Below are 11826 nucleotides of genomic sequence, written 5' to 3' on the forward strand. Positions count from 1 at the left end.
GCTGAGAAAACTTTTTCATGTTTCCTGTGACAGGTTGAATTCCCACCAGACCTCTGCTCTCGTGTTACATTTGTGAACTTCACAGTAACTCGCAGCAGCTTGCAGAGCCAGTGTCTGAATGAAGTCCTGAAAGCTGAAAGACCAGATGTTGATGAAAAACGCTCTGACCTCCTCAAGCTTCAGGGTATGTTTACCAAAATTAACTTTCTCCTGTTCTAAAAGAATACAGTGGATTTACTCTAAGAGTACACAGTGAAATGTCGTCATACTCTTTTTTACAGGATGCCCAATGGCAAAGTACACACAATTCACATAATTCTTTAACATATCTGTACAATATGTATATATGACTTTTTTTCTTCGAATTAAGGTGAATTTCAGCTGCGCTTACGTCAGTTGGAAAAATCTCTACTCCAAGCACTTAATGAAGTGAAGGGACGTATCCTGGATGATGACACCATCATTACTACACTCGAGAACCTGAAGAAGGAAGCAGCAGAGGTCACCAGAAAAGTAGAAGAGACTGATATTGTCATGCAAGAAGTGGAGACTGTTTCCCAGCAGTACTTGCCTCTTTCTACAGCTTGCAGCAGTATCTACTTCACTATGGAGTCACTGAAACAGGTAAGTTGAGTTCTTCCTCTCAGGAAGATTGTTTGCTAGTCAAAGCTAAACACACACTGCCCAGTATTGCAGTTTGGTTGGCATACTCTGTTGGTTATCAAACAGTAGGATTGTGGAGAGGAAAAATAAACTCTCTTCTCTTTCAGATACATTTCCTGTACCAATACTCCCTCCAGTTTTTCTTGGACATCTATCACAATGTCTTGTATGAGAACCCAAATCTGAAGGGAATTACAGACCATACTCATCGTCTCTCAATCATCACAAAGGATCTCTTTCAGGTTCAATTTATTAATTAATACATGTAATTCTTTAATAATTTTTGAAGGGTCAGAATTCAAAGCTTCTTACATTACTTCTCTGTTTTGTTCCTTAGGTGGCCTTCAACCGAGTGGCACGTGGCATGCTGCACCAGGATCACATAACGTTTGCCATGTTGTTGGCCCGGATCAAACTGAAAGGCACTATTGGGTAAATGTTTGTTTTCTTGCTTCACTTTAGTTGAAAAAGGGAGGGCTGTCTTGAAGGCATCTAGCTAAAGTCTTCTTTTCCCTTAACATTAGGGAGCCTACATACGATGCAGAATTCCAGCACTTTTTGAGAGGGAAGGAGATTGTACTAAACACTGCATCTCTCCCCAAAATCAATGGTTTGACTGTAGAGCAAACAGAGGCAATGATGAGGTTGAGCTGCCTTCCTGCATTTAAGGACCTTGTTTCAAAAGTTCAAGCTGATGAGGTAAGTGTTGCCTAGGTTCTGTCTCCACTGAACTATCTTATTAACCTTTTCAGGTGTCTGCTTGAAAAGCTTCATGCTTACCAGCAAGCTCTCCTGCTGTGGGAAGGGAAGTCCTAAAGATGAACTAGTTGTAGTTGTGGAAATGAATCTTCTTACTTCCCTCATAACCCAGCTGTGAAACTTGTAAAGACCAGCACTGTTCATCATTCATCTACAGTTCCACCATGCCTCTGGTTTTATGGTTGACCAGCTTTGGTTCCCATGGTAGCAGAAAGCGTGACACTGCATGTATTTTGCTGCGCCACTATTGTGTGATAATTATGCAGTAGAGGGGAGCAGCCCCAGCCACACATAATTTCATTGTTGTGAGCTCTTGGACGTGCCTTTGTGAATCAATTTGGATGGTACTCAGCTGCTGAACACTGCACCTTCTCATGACTGAAGTGTTCAAAGAGTAATACATCTTTGTCTCGACTGTGAAACTGTGTGTCATAAATTACGTCCATATCTTAAATAGTACCTGTTTGGTTTGCCCTGCCAAATTTTTATATTAGAAGTTGAATTCTCTTTACTATATTTAATTTTTCTCAAACTGTTCAGCCTGGGGTAAAATAACTTACAGCTTGGTCTGGGACTTGATAGAGACCTGTAGAATCAGGTGTGCTGGAGGCTATCAGTGAAATGAGGCATATCAGTGAAATGATTTGGCACATCTAAAGATAGGTTAATAGACAAAGTGTAATTTGAGTTTTACATGTCCTTGCTGTATGTTTCTGGTATCTTGAAAGTCAGCTTCAGGTTTTTTCCTTTTTTTTTTTTTTTTTTTTTTTTCAATACAGCAATTCTGTATCTGGCTGGACAGCAGTTCCCCAGAACAGACTGTACCATACCTTTGGACTGAAGAGAAACCTGCAAGTAAGTGAAGATGCACTGTTGTCCATATCAGTCCTACTGTACTGATCTAAGTAGTTACTATGATTTTATAAGCAATTCTAAAGTAGAATTTAATTTTGGACCCTAATGGTTGAGAAAATCATAAAGTTGGGATTGTAGAAAAACCTCAAGTCTAGTGTGTTTGGTTCTGGGTCGTTTTGTGTTTTTTTGGGAGGTTTGTTTGTTCTCACTGGATTTTTTTAAGCCAAACTGTTCTCTAAGTAGTAGTTATGACACTTGGTTGCTGCACCTTACCCTGTGATCTGGTCTTCCTGTGAGGATGAAACTTAATTCTACAATCTCATTAGATTGCATAATAGTTGAGATTAACCTTGGTCATTGCCAATCTGGAGCTATCCCAATACTCTTAAAAAGCTCCAAGACACAGATCTTCTGAGGACAGGGTGGTCTAGTAGACTTTTAGACCTGCAGTTGTACCTAAGCATGAAATTACCTCTTGCTACATTAATTGTCAGTGCTATTTTTTCAAGAGTGAGAACTTGAGGGTAACTGTTGCCCTTCAGTTCCTCCCCTATCTGAAAGGTAACTTTAGGAAGTGTTTGCTGTCTTTGATGAGTCCAGGCTCATTCCTGTCACTTCCTAGATTAAGGATTCTAAGTTCATATTTACTAGCTGCTTATTGAAGCTGCTGGAACATTAACTGAAGCAGCTCTAGGTTATCTACCCTGTACATGCTAGTCAAGTTTAGATGACTTCAAACTCTAGCAGAAGAGCAGATTATTTTGTGATTGAGATGTGAAAAGATCTGTTGTCCCTGGAAATTAAAATCACTCATGTCAGTAATTCTAGGCTGTAGATTTTGTAAACCAGCTGAAGATGCTAAATTTTTTTTCAGTTGTCAAATTTAAAACAGAATATTAAGCATTTCATTAAAAAGTTGCATCAGATCTTCCAAAAGGATAATTAACTTTCTAAATATACAGTCTTCAGAACAAGATGGGGAGAAATTGAATGGAGAATTGAAGAGAGGAGGGTCCATCTAATCCTGTCTCCTGTTTCCAGCTCCCATTGGGCAGGCCATTCATCGCTTGCTTCTGATCCAGGCCTTCCGTCCGGATCGTTTGTTGGCCATGGCACATACCTTTGTTTCAACAAATCTTGGAGAGTCTTTCATGTCCATTATGGAGCAGCCTTTGGATCTGACACACATTGTGGATACAGAGGTAAACTACTTGGATTTGAAATGCTTAGGGCCACCTTGCATGAGTTCCACAATGAGTTAAGCTGTCCAATGAATATTCCTTCCACTTTCCCTTCTCTGGTATAAGTGGATTGTTTGGGTTTTTTTTAAAGTAAGGCTAAGAGTAACATAATGGTTTTAGTTGTACAGAGAGGAGAAACACTTATCCAATGAACATTTCTTCCACTTTCCCTTCTCTGGTATGAGGAGTGGATTGTTTTTCTTTTGTTAAAGTAAAACTAAGAGTAACATAATGGTTTTAGTTGTACAGAGAGGAGAGAAAAATGAGCTTACTGCATTCTCATATTTACCTAGTGATTGATTCATATCCTTTTCAACTTCTTGGAGCACAGGTGAAACCAAATACCCCTGTGCTGATGTGTTCGGTGCCTGGTTATGATGCCAGTGGTCACGTTGAAGACCTTGCAGCTGAGCAGAATACCCAGATTACTTCTATTGCTATTGGTAAGAGCATACCTTATTTCAACATCTAAACATAAATGAAATTGTTAACAGTAAGAGATTTAGCAACCCTTCTGTCTTTCAGGTTCTGCTGAAGGGTTTAACCAAGCAGATAAAGCAATAAACACAGCAGTGAAATCTGGAAGGTAAGTTCTAATTCATTTTTAGCTAGAATATTGCCTAGTAGAAAGGTAGAAGGGGGAAGTTATCTATTGGTTAAAGAGATAAAACTGAGTAAAACAAAAGAGTAGGCCTATCTTTTGAATTTAAGTTTGTAATAGTAAGCACATCTGTTTAAATATTTACAGGAGAAGTAGGTTGTACCTACAAAACAAGAAAGTTAACTCATTTACAGTACATAGTAACTGATTCTGTGTAGAAGGCAAGTTCAAAAGAGGGAGGAAAATCTGTAGAATTGATACATTCTGTTGTTTTTTCTGATGATCACAGCCAGGATCCATAAGCTGTTCACTAAAAAGCACTTATTCTGTTTCAGATGGGTAATGCTGAAGAACGTTCACCTGGCTCCTGGATGGCTCATGCAGCTAGAAAAGAAACTACATTCCCTGCAACCCCATGCTTGCTTCAGGCTCTTCCTTACCATGGAGATTAATCCAAAGGTAACAGTGATTTTAAAATTTGGGTATCTTGCAGAGTAACTGGCTTGCAGAGCTAAGAGTGCTCCCCAGGGAAGGTTCTCTCTTTCTGCCTTCTGCAGTAAAGAAGGAAAGTCCACACCTGTCAGGGCAGTTATTATCCTTGCTTTCTGATGACTGAACTGTAGCTGTAAACTTGATACTGTTCCTTTTGCTGATTCCCCTAACCTCCAAAAGAAAGGCAGTACTTCATATGCTCACCATGAGGTTTTGAAACTAATGCAGACTGTGCTGGGATTTAATTTAGTGAAGGCTAAAGCAGCTGGATTTGAGCTTACTGATCTTCTCTAGGTGCCAGTGAATTTATTACGTGCCGGCCGGATCTTTGTGTTTGAGCCTCCTCCTGGTGTAAAGGCAAACATGCTGAGGACCTTCAGTAGCATTCCAGTTTCTCGGATGTGCAAGGTGAGGCTGTGGTTTGTCTTGATGAAACTAAATGGAAGAACTTGTTTGTTGAAATCTTACCTTAGATGATAAAACCTCACATACTAAGATGTACCTGAAGTGTTTTTTCTCTCCTCACCCAAGCAAAGTAGTATTTGCTTTTTCTGTAGGTAGAATGTATTCAGTTTCAGTAGCAATCTAGCATTAAATCTGATACTTTCTAGTCTTTCATCAGGCTTTGGTTTTATCAATTCACTTGAGTAACAGTTTGGTTTTGTGTTGGTTTTTTCCTCCCCATTTCTAGTCTCCAAATGAGCGTGCTCGTTTGTATTTCCTCCTTGCCTGGTTCCATGCCATTATCCAAGAGCGCCTGCGCTATGCTCCCTTGGGCTGGTCCAAGAAGTACGAGTTTGGAGAGTCTGACCTGAGATCTGCCTGTGACACAGTGGATACCTGGCTGGATGATACAGCGAAGGCAAGTAGTGTTGTGTACTTAGGCACAGGTAACAAAGTACTTTGGATCTTCACTGAAACAGTCTGTTCTGGAAAAATTAAGGAAGTTAAATGATTAGGCACAAAAAACCTGTTGGCAATTCAACAATTGTTTCCTGCTATTTGTAGGGTCGCCAGAACATTTCTCCTGATAAGATCCCCTGGTCTGCACTGAAGACACTGATGGCTCAGTCTATCTATGGAGGTCGTATCGATAATGAATTTGATCAACGTTTGTTAAACACTTTCTTGGAACGTCTGTTCACCACCTTAAGTTTTGACAGTGAATTCAAACTGGCTTGCAAGGTTGATGGACACAAAGATATTCAGATGCCAGATGGAATCAGGTATCATTTTTTCCTTATCCTGATCTCTTATGTAAAACTTTCTTTTGTTAGAAAACTGCATACAAAGATGAAAAAAACCAAGCACATAACCTGTATTTCTGTGCTGTGTCAACATCTGTCTCAGGCAAAGCATTGCCTTGGCATTCTAGCAAAGGAAACCCTTTAATGAATGTTAAAACTCTGACTTGCAGGCGTGAAGAGTTTGTCCAGTGGGTTGAGATGCTCCCAGATACACAAACACCATCATGGTTGGGACTGCCAAATAATGCAGAGAAAGTTCTTCTCACCACACAAGGTAAATCCAGAACTTAGCAATGTCTTCCATAGAGTACCAGGCCACCATTTTAACTAAAAAGCAGAAGAGAAATACAAGTTTTGCTAAAGAGTCAATAGCTTTCTTCTTCTCCCTCAACATAATTGGTTTTTGAGTAACCCAAAAACTGACCCGGAGCCTGTGAATCAAAAAAGCCAGTTACGTTGAGTCTTCCAGATGGCAATTTTGATTCTGGAAAGCTCTATTATAAGCTTCTGGAGCCACCTACAGCTGGGCACTTCTGAATCTTAGGTCTAGACTAGGAATAATGGAAAGTCCTGGTTGTTGCATGTAGTAGGATGTTTTAACCTTGATGCCATTGCTTCTCTAACAGCCCATCTTCTGTTTTAGGCATAGATATGATCAGTAAAATGCTGAAAATGCAGATGCTGGAGGATGAGGATGATCTGGCTTATGCAGAAACTGAGAAGAAGACAAGAACTGATTCTACATCAGATGGACGCCCAGCCTGGATGAGAACACTGCACACCACAGCCTCTAACTGGCTTCACCTTATCCCACAAACTCTAAACCATCTGAAGCGGACTGTGGAAAACATTAAAGTAAGAGCTGTTTTATTTCATAGGGGCATAGGAAAAGTACAAGTTCAGGTGCATTGTGATTTAGAAGTACCAACTACACTGCTGAGGGGTCAATGGAACCTGTATCAATGCTGATTTTGTGTGCCATAGCCATGTAATAACATGCTAGGTTTCTTGACATGCTCCCAAAATCTGGTGTACATCTTTTGGGTAACATTTGAAGAAATGCAATGGCAAACAGTCTTGCCAGGCAGTCTGCAGTAATTGTTCAACTGTGATTTCTACTTTCTTGCTTCTCCAAGGGAGAGGAGATTGTTAGTTGTAAAATAGTTTCTGCAATCACTTTCTGCACCACAGGCTGCATCTTCCTGTCCAGTGCTTGTAGTCAGTGTTACTGCTCCATCCACACAGAATTTGGGGGTTGTTTTTTGGAGCAGTTTTCCAGCAAGAATTTTGATCTCCGTCTTACTTTGAACGTTTTGACCATCAGGATCCTTTGTTCCGGTTCTTTGAGAGAGAGGTGAAAATGGGAGCTAAGCTGCTCCAGGATGTTCGTCAGGACCTGGCAGACGTGGTTCAAGTGTGTGAAGGGAAAAAGAAACAAACCAACTATTTGCGTACACTGATAAATGAGCTGGTGAAAGGTATGGCAATTCAAAGTAGCATCTCCCAGGGCTCTCTTTGCTGCTTGCACTCTGTAAGAGGCTGCTGTGGTCAGCAGCTTAAAAAAAACCAAAAATGGTAGAAAAATGTGGATAGACTTTGTCATTTGACACAAGTAACTTAAATTTGAGCATAAAATTCCCATTGGCTTGATATGAGATTTCAAGTTGAGGTTGATAATAGCCTAATAATTAGGCTATAATAATAATAATATAATAGTTCAGCTTTAATAGCAATTTTTTGTACAATTTATATTAGCAGCTTAATTTCTGGGCTGAAATCTTACTAAATTATCTCAATTTCTGACTTCTGACAGAACAAAGTTATTTATACCACCAAATGAACAGTATTGGTCCTATAAAATCTAGAAAATATTCAAGTTCTCTGAATTTCTGTTTAAAGATGGTACATACATGTGGAATTTTCACAGACATGCTGCATGATGTAATACATGGTGATTTGAACAAAAGCATTTTCTGAAACACAGATACTTGATCTCTTCATTTTTTTTCTAAAGAACTCAAATCTTCATGCAGAGCTGAAGATTAGGTCTTACAGTAAAAAGCTGTGTGTAACTGCAGCTGCTTTTGAAGGGTATCTGTGAGTGGGTGGCATTTTAAATACAGAGTAGACCTGGAGGCCATTTGCTCTGTGATCTTTGAAAGTGTTTTCACTTACTGAAGGGCCTTTTAAAATAGAGGCTGATATTGCAGTCCAAGTCTTCAAAGTTTCAATATCGTGTGTAATTTCAACCTGTATATGGACAAAACTTAATTCTAATCACATCTTTGTAGGTATTTTGCCTCGTAGCTGGTCTCATTACACAGTGCCAGCTGGCATGACTGTTATCCAGTGGGTGTCTGACTTCAGTGAGCGCATTAAACAGCTCCAGAATATTTCCCAGGCAGCTGCATCTGGTGGAGCAAAAGAACTGAAGGTACCTTGTGCTGACTTCTCGGGGTTATTGGTGGAGCTGTGTAACTGCTTTCTGGAGTCTTCACATCAGGACTTCTAAATAGCCTCTCAGTCAATGAACTTCAGTCAGTTCTCTGAAATGTCTGTAAATACTGCTGAGCATCTCCTGATCACAGCATGATGAGGCTTAGCAGAGTAACTGTGCACAGAGATCAGAGGGAGCATTAGTATTGTGGAACAGTGAGAGACAAAGCCTTAGAGCAAAAAGCATCTTAGCAGTTACACTGTGTTCCAGTAGCAGCAGGAACATTTTAATGTAAATAGATTGCTGAAGAATTTGTAATAGTCATTAATACTGCAGCTGAAATACTTTCTTTTCCCTATATTTTCCCCCCTTAAATAGAACATCCATGTGTGCCTGGGTGGCCTGTTTGTACCAGAGGCATATATTACTGCTACAAGACAATATGTTGCCCAGGCAAACAGTTGGTCCCTTGAAGAACTCTGTCTTGAGGTCAATGTTACAACTACCCAGAATGCAGTCCTGGATGCCTGCAGCTTTGGAGTCACAGGTAAACTGAGCTGAAGGACGGGACCTTCCTCTGAAATGTTTTCAGAAGCTTCTGGTATTGAATGGGCTGTGTCAAATGAAAAAGATGCTGTTGTTGAAAAAGTTAATACATGCTTTCTGAAAGTATTTTCAGATTAGTTTGACATTAGTTATTAGGGAAGTACTTCCAATGCTAATTAATCTCAAGACAAGGGTCAGTATATATTGAAATGGTATTGCATAGTGTATCACCTACAACCTCTTCATTTTGCAGTATGAAATACTTCTCATTTAGTGGACTTAGCCCTTAAATGATACAGAGGGAGACAGCCTTTGGATGTATGAAAGCTCTTAGAACTCTAAACTGCATTGCAATTTGCAGGCCTGAAGCTTCAGGGAGCTACATGCAGTAACAACAAGCTGTCGCTTTCGAATGCTATTTCAACTGTCCTGCCCATTACACAGCTTCGCTGGATCAAGCAGACAAATGCTGATAAAAAAGCAAATGTTGTAAGTATTGATGAAAATATTTAGATATCCTTAGCAATTCTTTCCTAAGGCTTCATGGATACTTGTACCGGACACACCAAATCAAATTGGTGTTCTCTAATTACTCTTGGTGTCAGTTGACATCTGATTTCAGGGCTAGCAGCAAACAGATCTAGTGCTGACTGTGTCTTTGCTTTGTAGATAGATAAAAAGGAGAGACAGCCAAAAACGCTGTTCAAGTCAAAACTCAGATTTATATCTATAGTAGCATCTGTGAATTTATTAAGTCTTGGGGTTTTTTCCTCATATTTTGAGTACTGAGTACATATGAGGTTTTTTCCTCATATTTTGAGTACTGAGTTATCTGAGACTAAATTCCCATCTTATTGGTACTATATAGTGTTACAGAAACCTGTGACACTCTTCAGCTGTCTTACAGAACTCTTCTATATTCATGTTTTTCCCCAGGTTACTTTACCAGTTTATCTGAACTTCACTCGTGCTGATCTGATTTTCACCGTCGACTTTGAAATAGCCACCAAGGAAGATCCCCGCAGCTTCTATGAACGTGGTGTTGCAGTTCTCTGCACTGAGTGATCAAATCTATTTTCGCTGGTTAATGCTGTAGTAAGTGTCAGTCTTCTATGTAGTGCTCACCTGTACTTTTTTAATCAGGGTAGGTTAGCAGATGGATTTGTGTCAAGTTGGCTGGAAAGGTGACGGTGCAATGGGAAGCTGATAGGCCAGAGAGATTTCTTTGAAGGAAGATTGAATGAGGTTTTTAGAGGGTTATTGGTAGATGTGATATTTGATGGATTATGTTATATTAAATAAAATATATAGCAAAAGTTTTGACCATCTGTTTCTGTTAATCTAATTCTTAGTGATGATTTTGGTCTGGAAAACATACCCATGATCTTTTCAGAGAATAACTATGAATTGCTCTTCAATCTAACTTCCAGGAACAGGAACCTTGGAATGTAAGTCTGTAGTGCAGTAAGACACAAAATCTGATATCTGCTGTGACAATCAGGCCGTTGCATTAATTACTTGCAATGGACTGGGTCTTACTTGAAATAACCTGCTACAACACATTGAGAAGCTGAAGCATCCTGAACTATACTTTGTTGTCCTATTGACCCCAGAGCTTCCTCTTTCTTAAACTGCTTTTATGGTGAAATATGTCTCCAGATTTGTCTCAGTAACCCAAGAGCAGGCTATTAAATGCTTACACAAGGAGTTACAGTATTATTTGAGACTCTTACATGTGACCAACCGTTACTAAATTAGGAAAGCTGAGAGTTCCTACTAACTGCTTGAGTTGCTGTAATGGTTTGGGCATTTGCTTGCTTTTTCTGATCCTGAATTTGTTGGCTAAGCATTTCTGCCTTTCTGTTCATCCTCTCAGAACAGCTGCCCTCTCTGACAGTGGCTAAAGTCGAGTGTTCAAAGACATGTATGAAGAATGCAGTACACAGCTTTCTAATCTCAAAACTGAAATTCTGGGAGCTCTTCCTTCACTGATTGCTCCTATGAAAGCAGTGACTTTCATCAGCTCTGGTATTTTTCTGTGATAAGGGGTTCTATAGTACAAGCCTGGCCTGGGAAGAAAAATTGCTATCTCAGTCTGCCTCACATACTTGTTTTGGTCAATGCTTGCTGTTTACTAAAACAGAAATCTGCTGTCTGCCCTCTCCCTACTGTTTTGCAAAGTTAAGCCCTGAGATTAAACTGTCCTGGTTTTGTTATTTTACAAAGTGTGAATCCCAGACCAGTGAATCATGTGCAGTTTAATAATCTTTGTGCAATTCTTACACAGTTGTGAGGAACAGAGATGACAACTGTATACATTGTGATCCAAGATGAGTTGTAACTATAATGCCTTTGATTTGTCTCAGCCTCTGTGAGAGACTTTGCTTTCCAGCCCCAGAATATATCTGGAACTGGTATTAATGCCTCCAGAATAGTTTCAATTATATTGTACAAAAAAAAAGCACTTCCTGCTAGCAGCATGCTCTGGGTACCAGTGGCAGTACGAAGTATTAGCTTAAATGAAGAGCTGGCTGTTGGCAGCTCCACTGAACATGCACCTCCCTTTTAGCATCTGCTGTTTGTGCCCAGCTCATAGACCTGGGCTGTGGTACCACTTACAGCTACTATTAAAACTCTGCCTAAACCAGTTCCACCTACTGGCAAACACTGATGGGGAGGGCAAGAGTCTCAACTATCCTGGAGCTTGAGCTTCACACTCTTCAGCTCTTCTATGTTAACTTCTGCATTAGGCCTGAATTAACAAAAGGTGCAATTTCAGGTTACAGGTTAATCCACATCTGGATTCTCATACTGAATAAATGTATTCCAATGAGTAGATACTGTCCTATGTGGCTACCTTTCCACTTACTTCCTCTCCTGTTGTGTTTTTTCCATGCTGTGTGAAACAGCTGCTTTAAGTTAAATCCTCTTTAGGTGAGTTTAGGGGTTTTGGCTGCAGTTTGAAAGTCAGGGGGTTCAGTTTTA

At 39.9% G+C, this 11826-nt stretch overlaps 1 protein-coding gene across 1 annotated transcript in view; it reads left to right on the plus strand.

The window, feature by feature from the left end:
• Window positions 1–10157, plus strand: part of DYNC1H1 (dynein cytoplasmic 1 heavy chain 1) — a 45151-nt gene extending 34994 nt beyond the window's left edge. Inside the window, exons 59-78 of the mRNA XM_041401278.1 lie at window positions 34–184; window positions 371–624; window positions 771–905; window positions 1001–1095; window positions 1188–1362; window positions 2202–2277; window positions 3319–3479; window positions 3850–3961; window positions 4044–4104; window positions 4455–4578; window positions 4906–5019; window positions 5303–5473; window positions 5620–5837; window positions 6029–6132; window positions 6502–6713; window positions 7183–7336; window positions 8150–8292; window positions 8674–8842; window positions 9203–9330; window positions 9778–10157. Of these exons, the coding sequence (XP_041257212.1) occupies window positions 34–184; window positions 371–624; window positions 771–905; window positions 1001–1095; window positions 1188–1362; window positions 2202–2277; window positions 3319–3479; window positions 3850–3961; window positions 4044–4104; window positions 4455–4578; window positions 4906–5019; window positions 5303–5473; window positions 5620–5837; window positions 6029–6132; window positions 6502–6713; window positions 7183–7336; window positions 8150–8292; window positions 8674–8842; window positions 9203–9330; window positions 9778–9906 (2886 nt within the window). The 3' untranslated portion in view covers window positions 9907–10157. The remainder of the gene's footprint in view (window positions 1–33; window positions 185–370; window positions 625–770; window positions 906–1000; window positions 1096–1187; window positions 1363–2201; window positions 2278–3318; window positions 3480–3849; window positions 3962–4043; window positions 4105–4454; window positions 4579–4905; window positions 5020–5302; window positions 5474–5619; window positions 5838–6028; window positions 6133–6501; window positions 6714–7182; window positions 7337–8149; window positions 8293–8673; window positions 8843–9202; window positions 9331–9777) is intronic.
• The last annotated feature ends 1669 nt before the right edge of the window (window positions 10158–11826 follow it).

The sequence above is a fragment of the Onychostruthus taczanowskii genome, unplaced genomic scaffold (assembly GCF_017590055.1).
Source record: "Onychostruthus taczanowskii isolate IOZ18803 unplaced genomic scaffold, ASM1759005v1 scaffold1, whole genome shotgun sequence".
Taxonomy (NCBI): Eukaryota; Metazoa; Chordata; class Aves; order Passeriformes; family Passeridae; genus Onychostruthus; species Onychostruthus taczanowskii.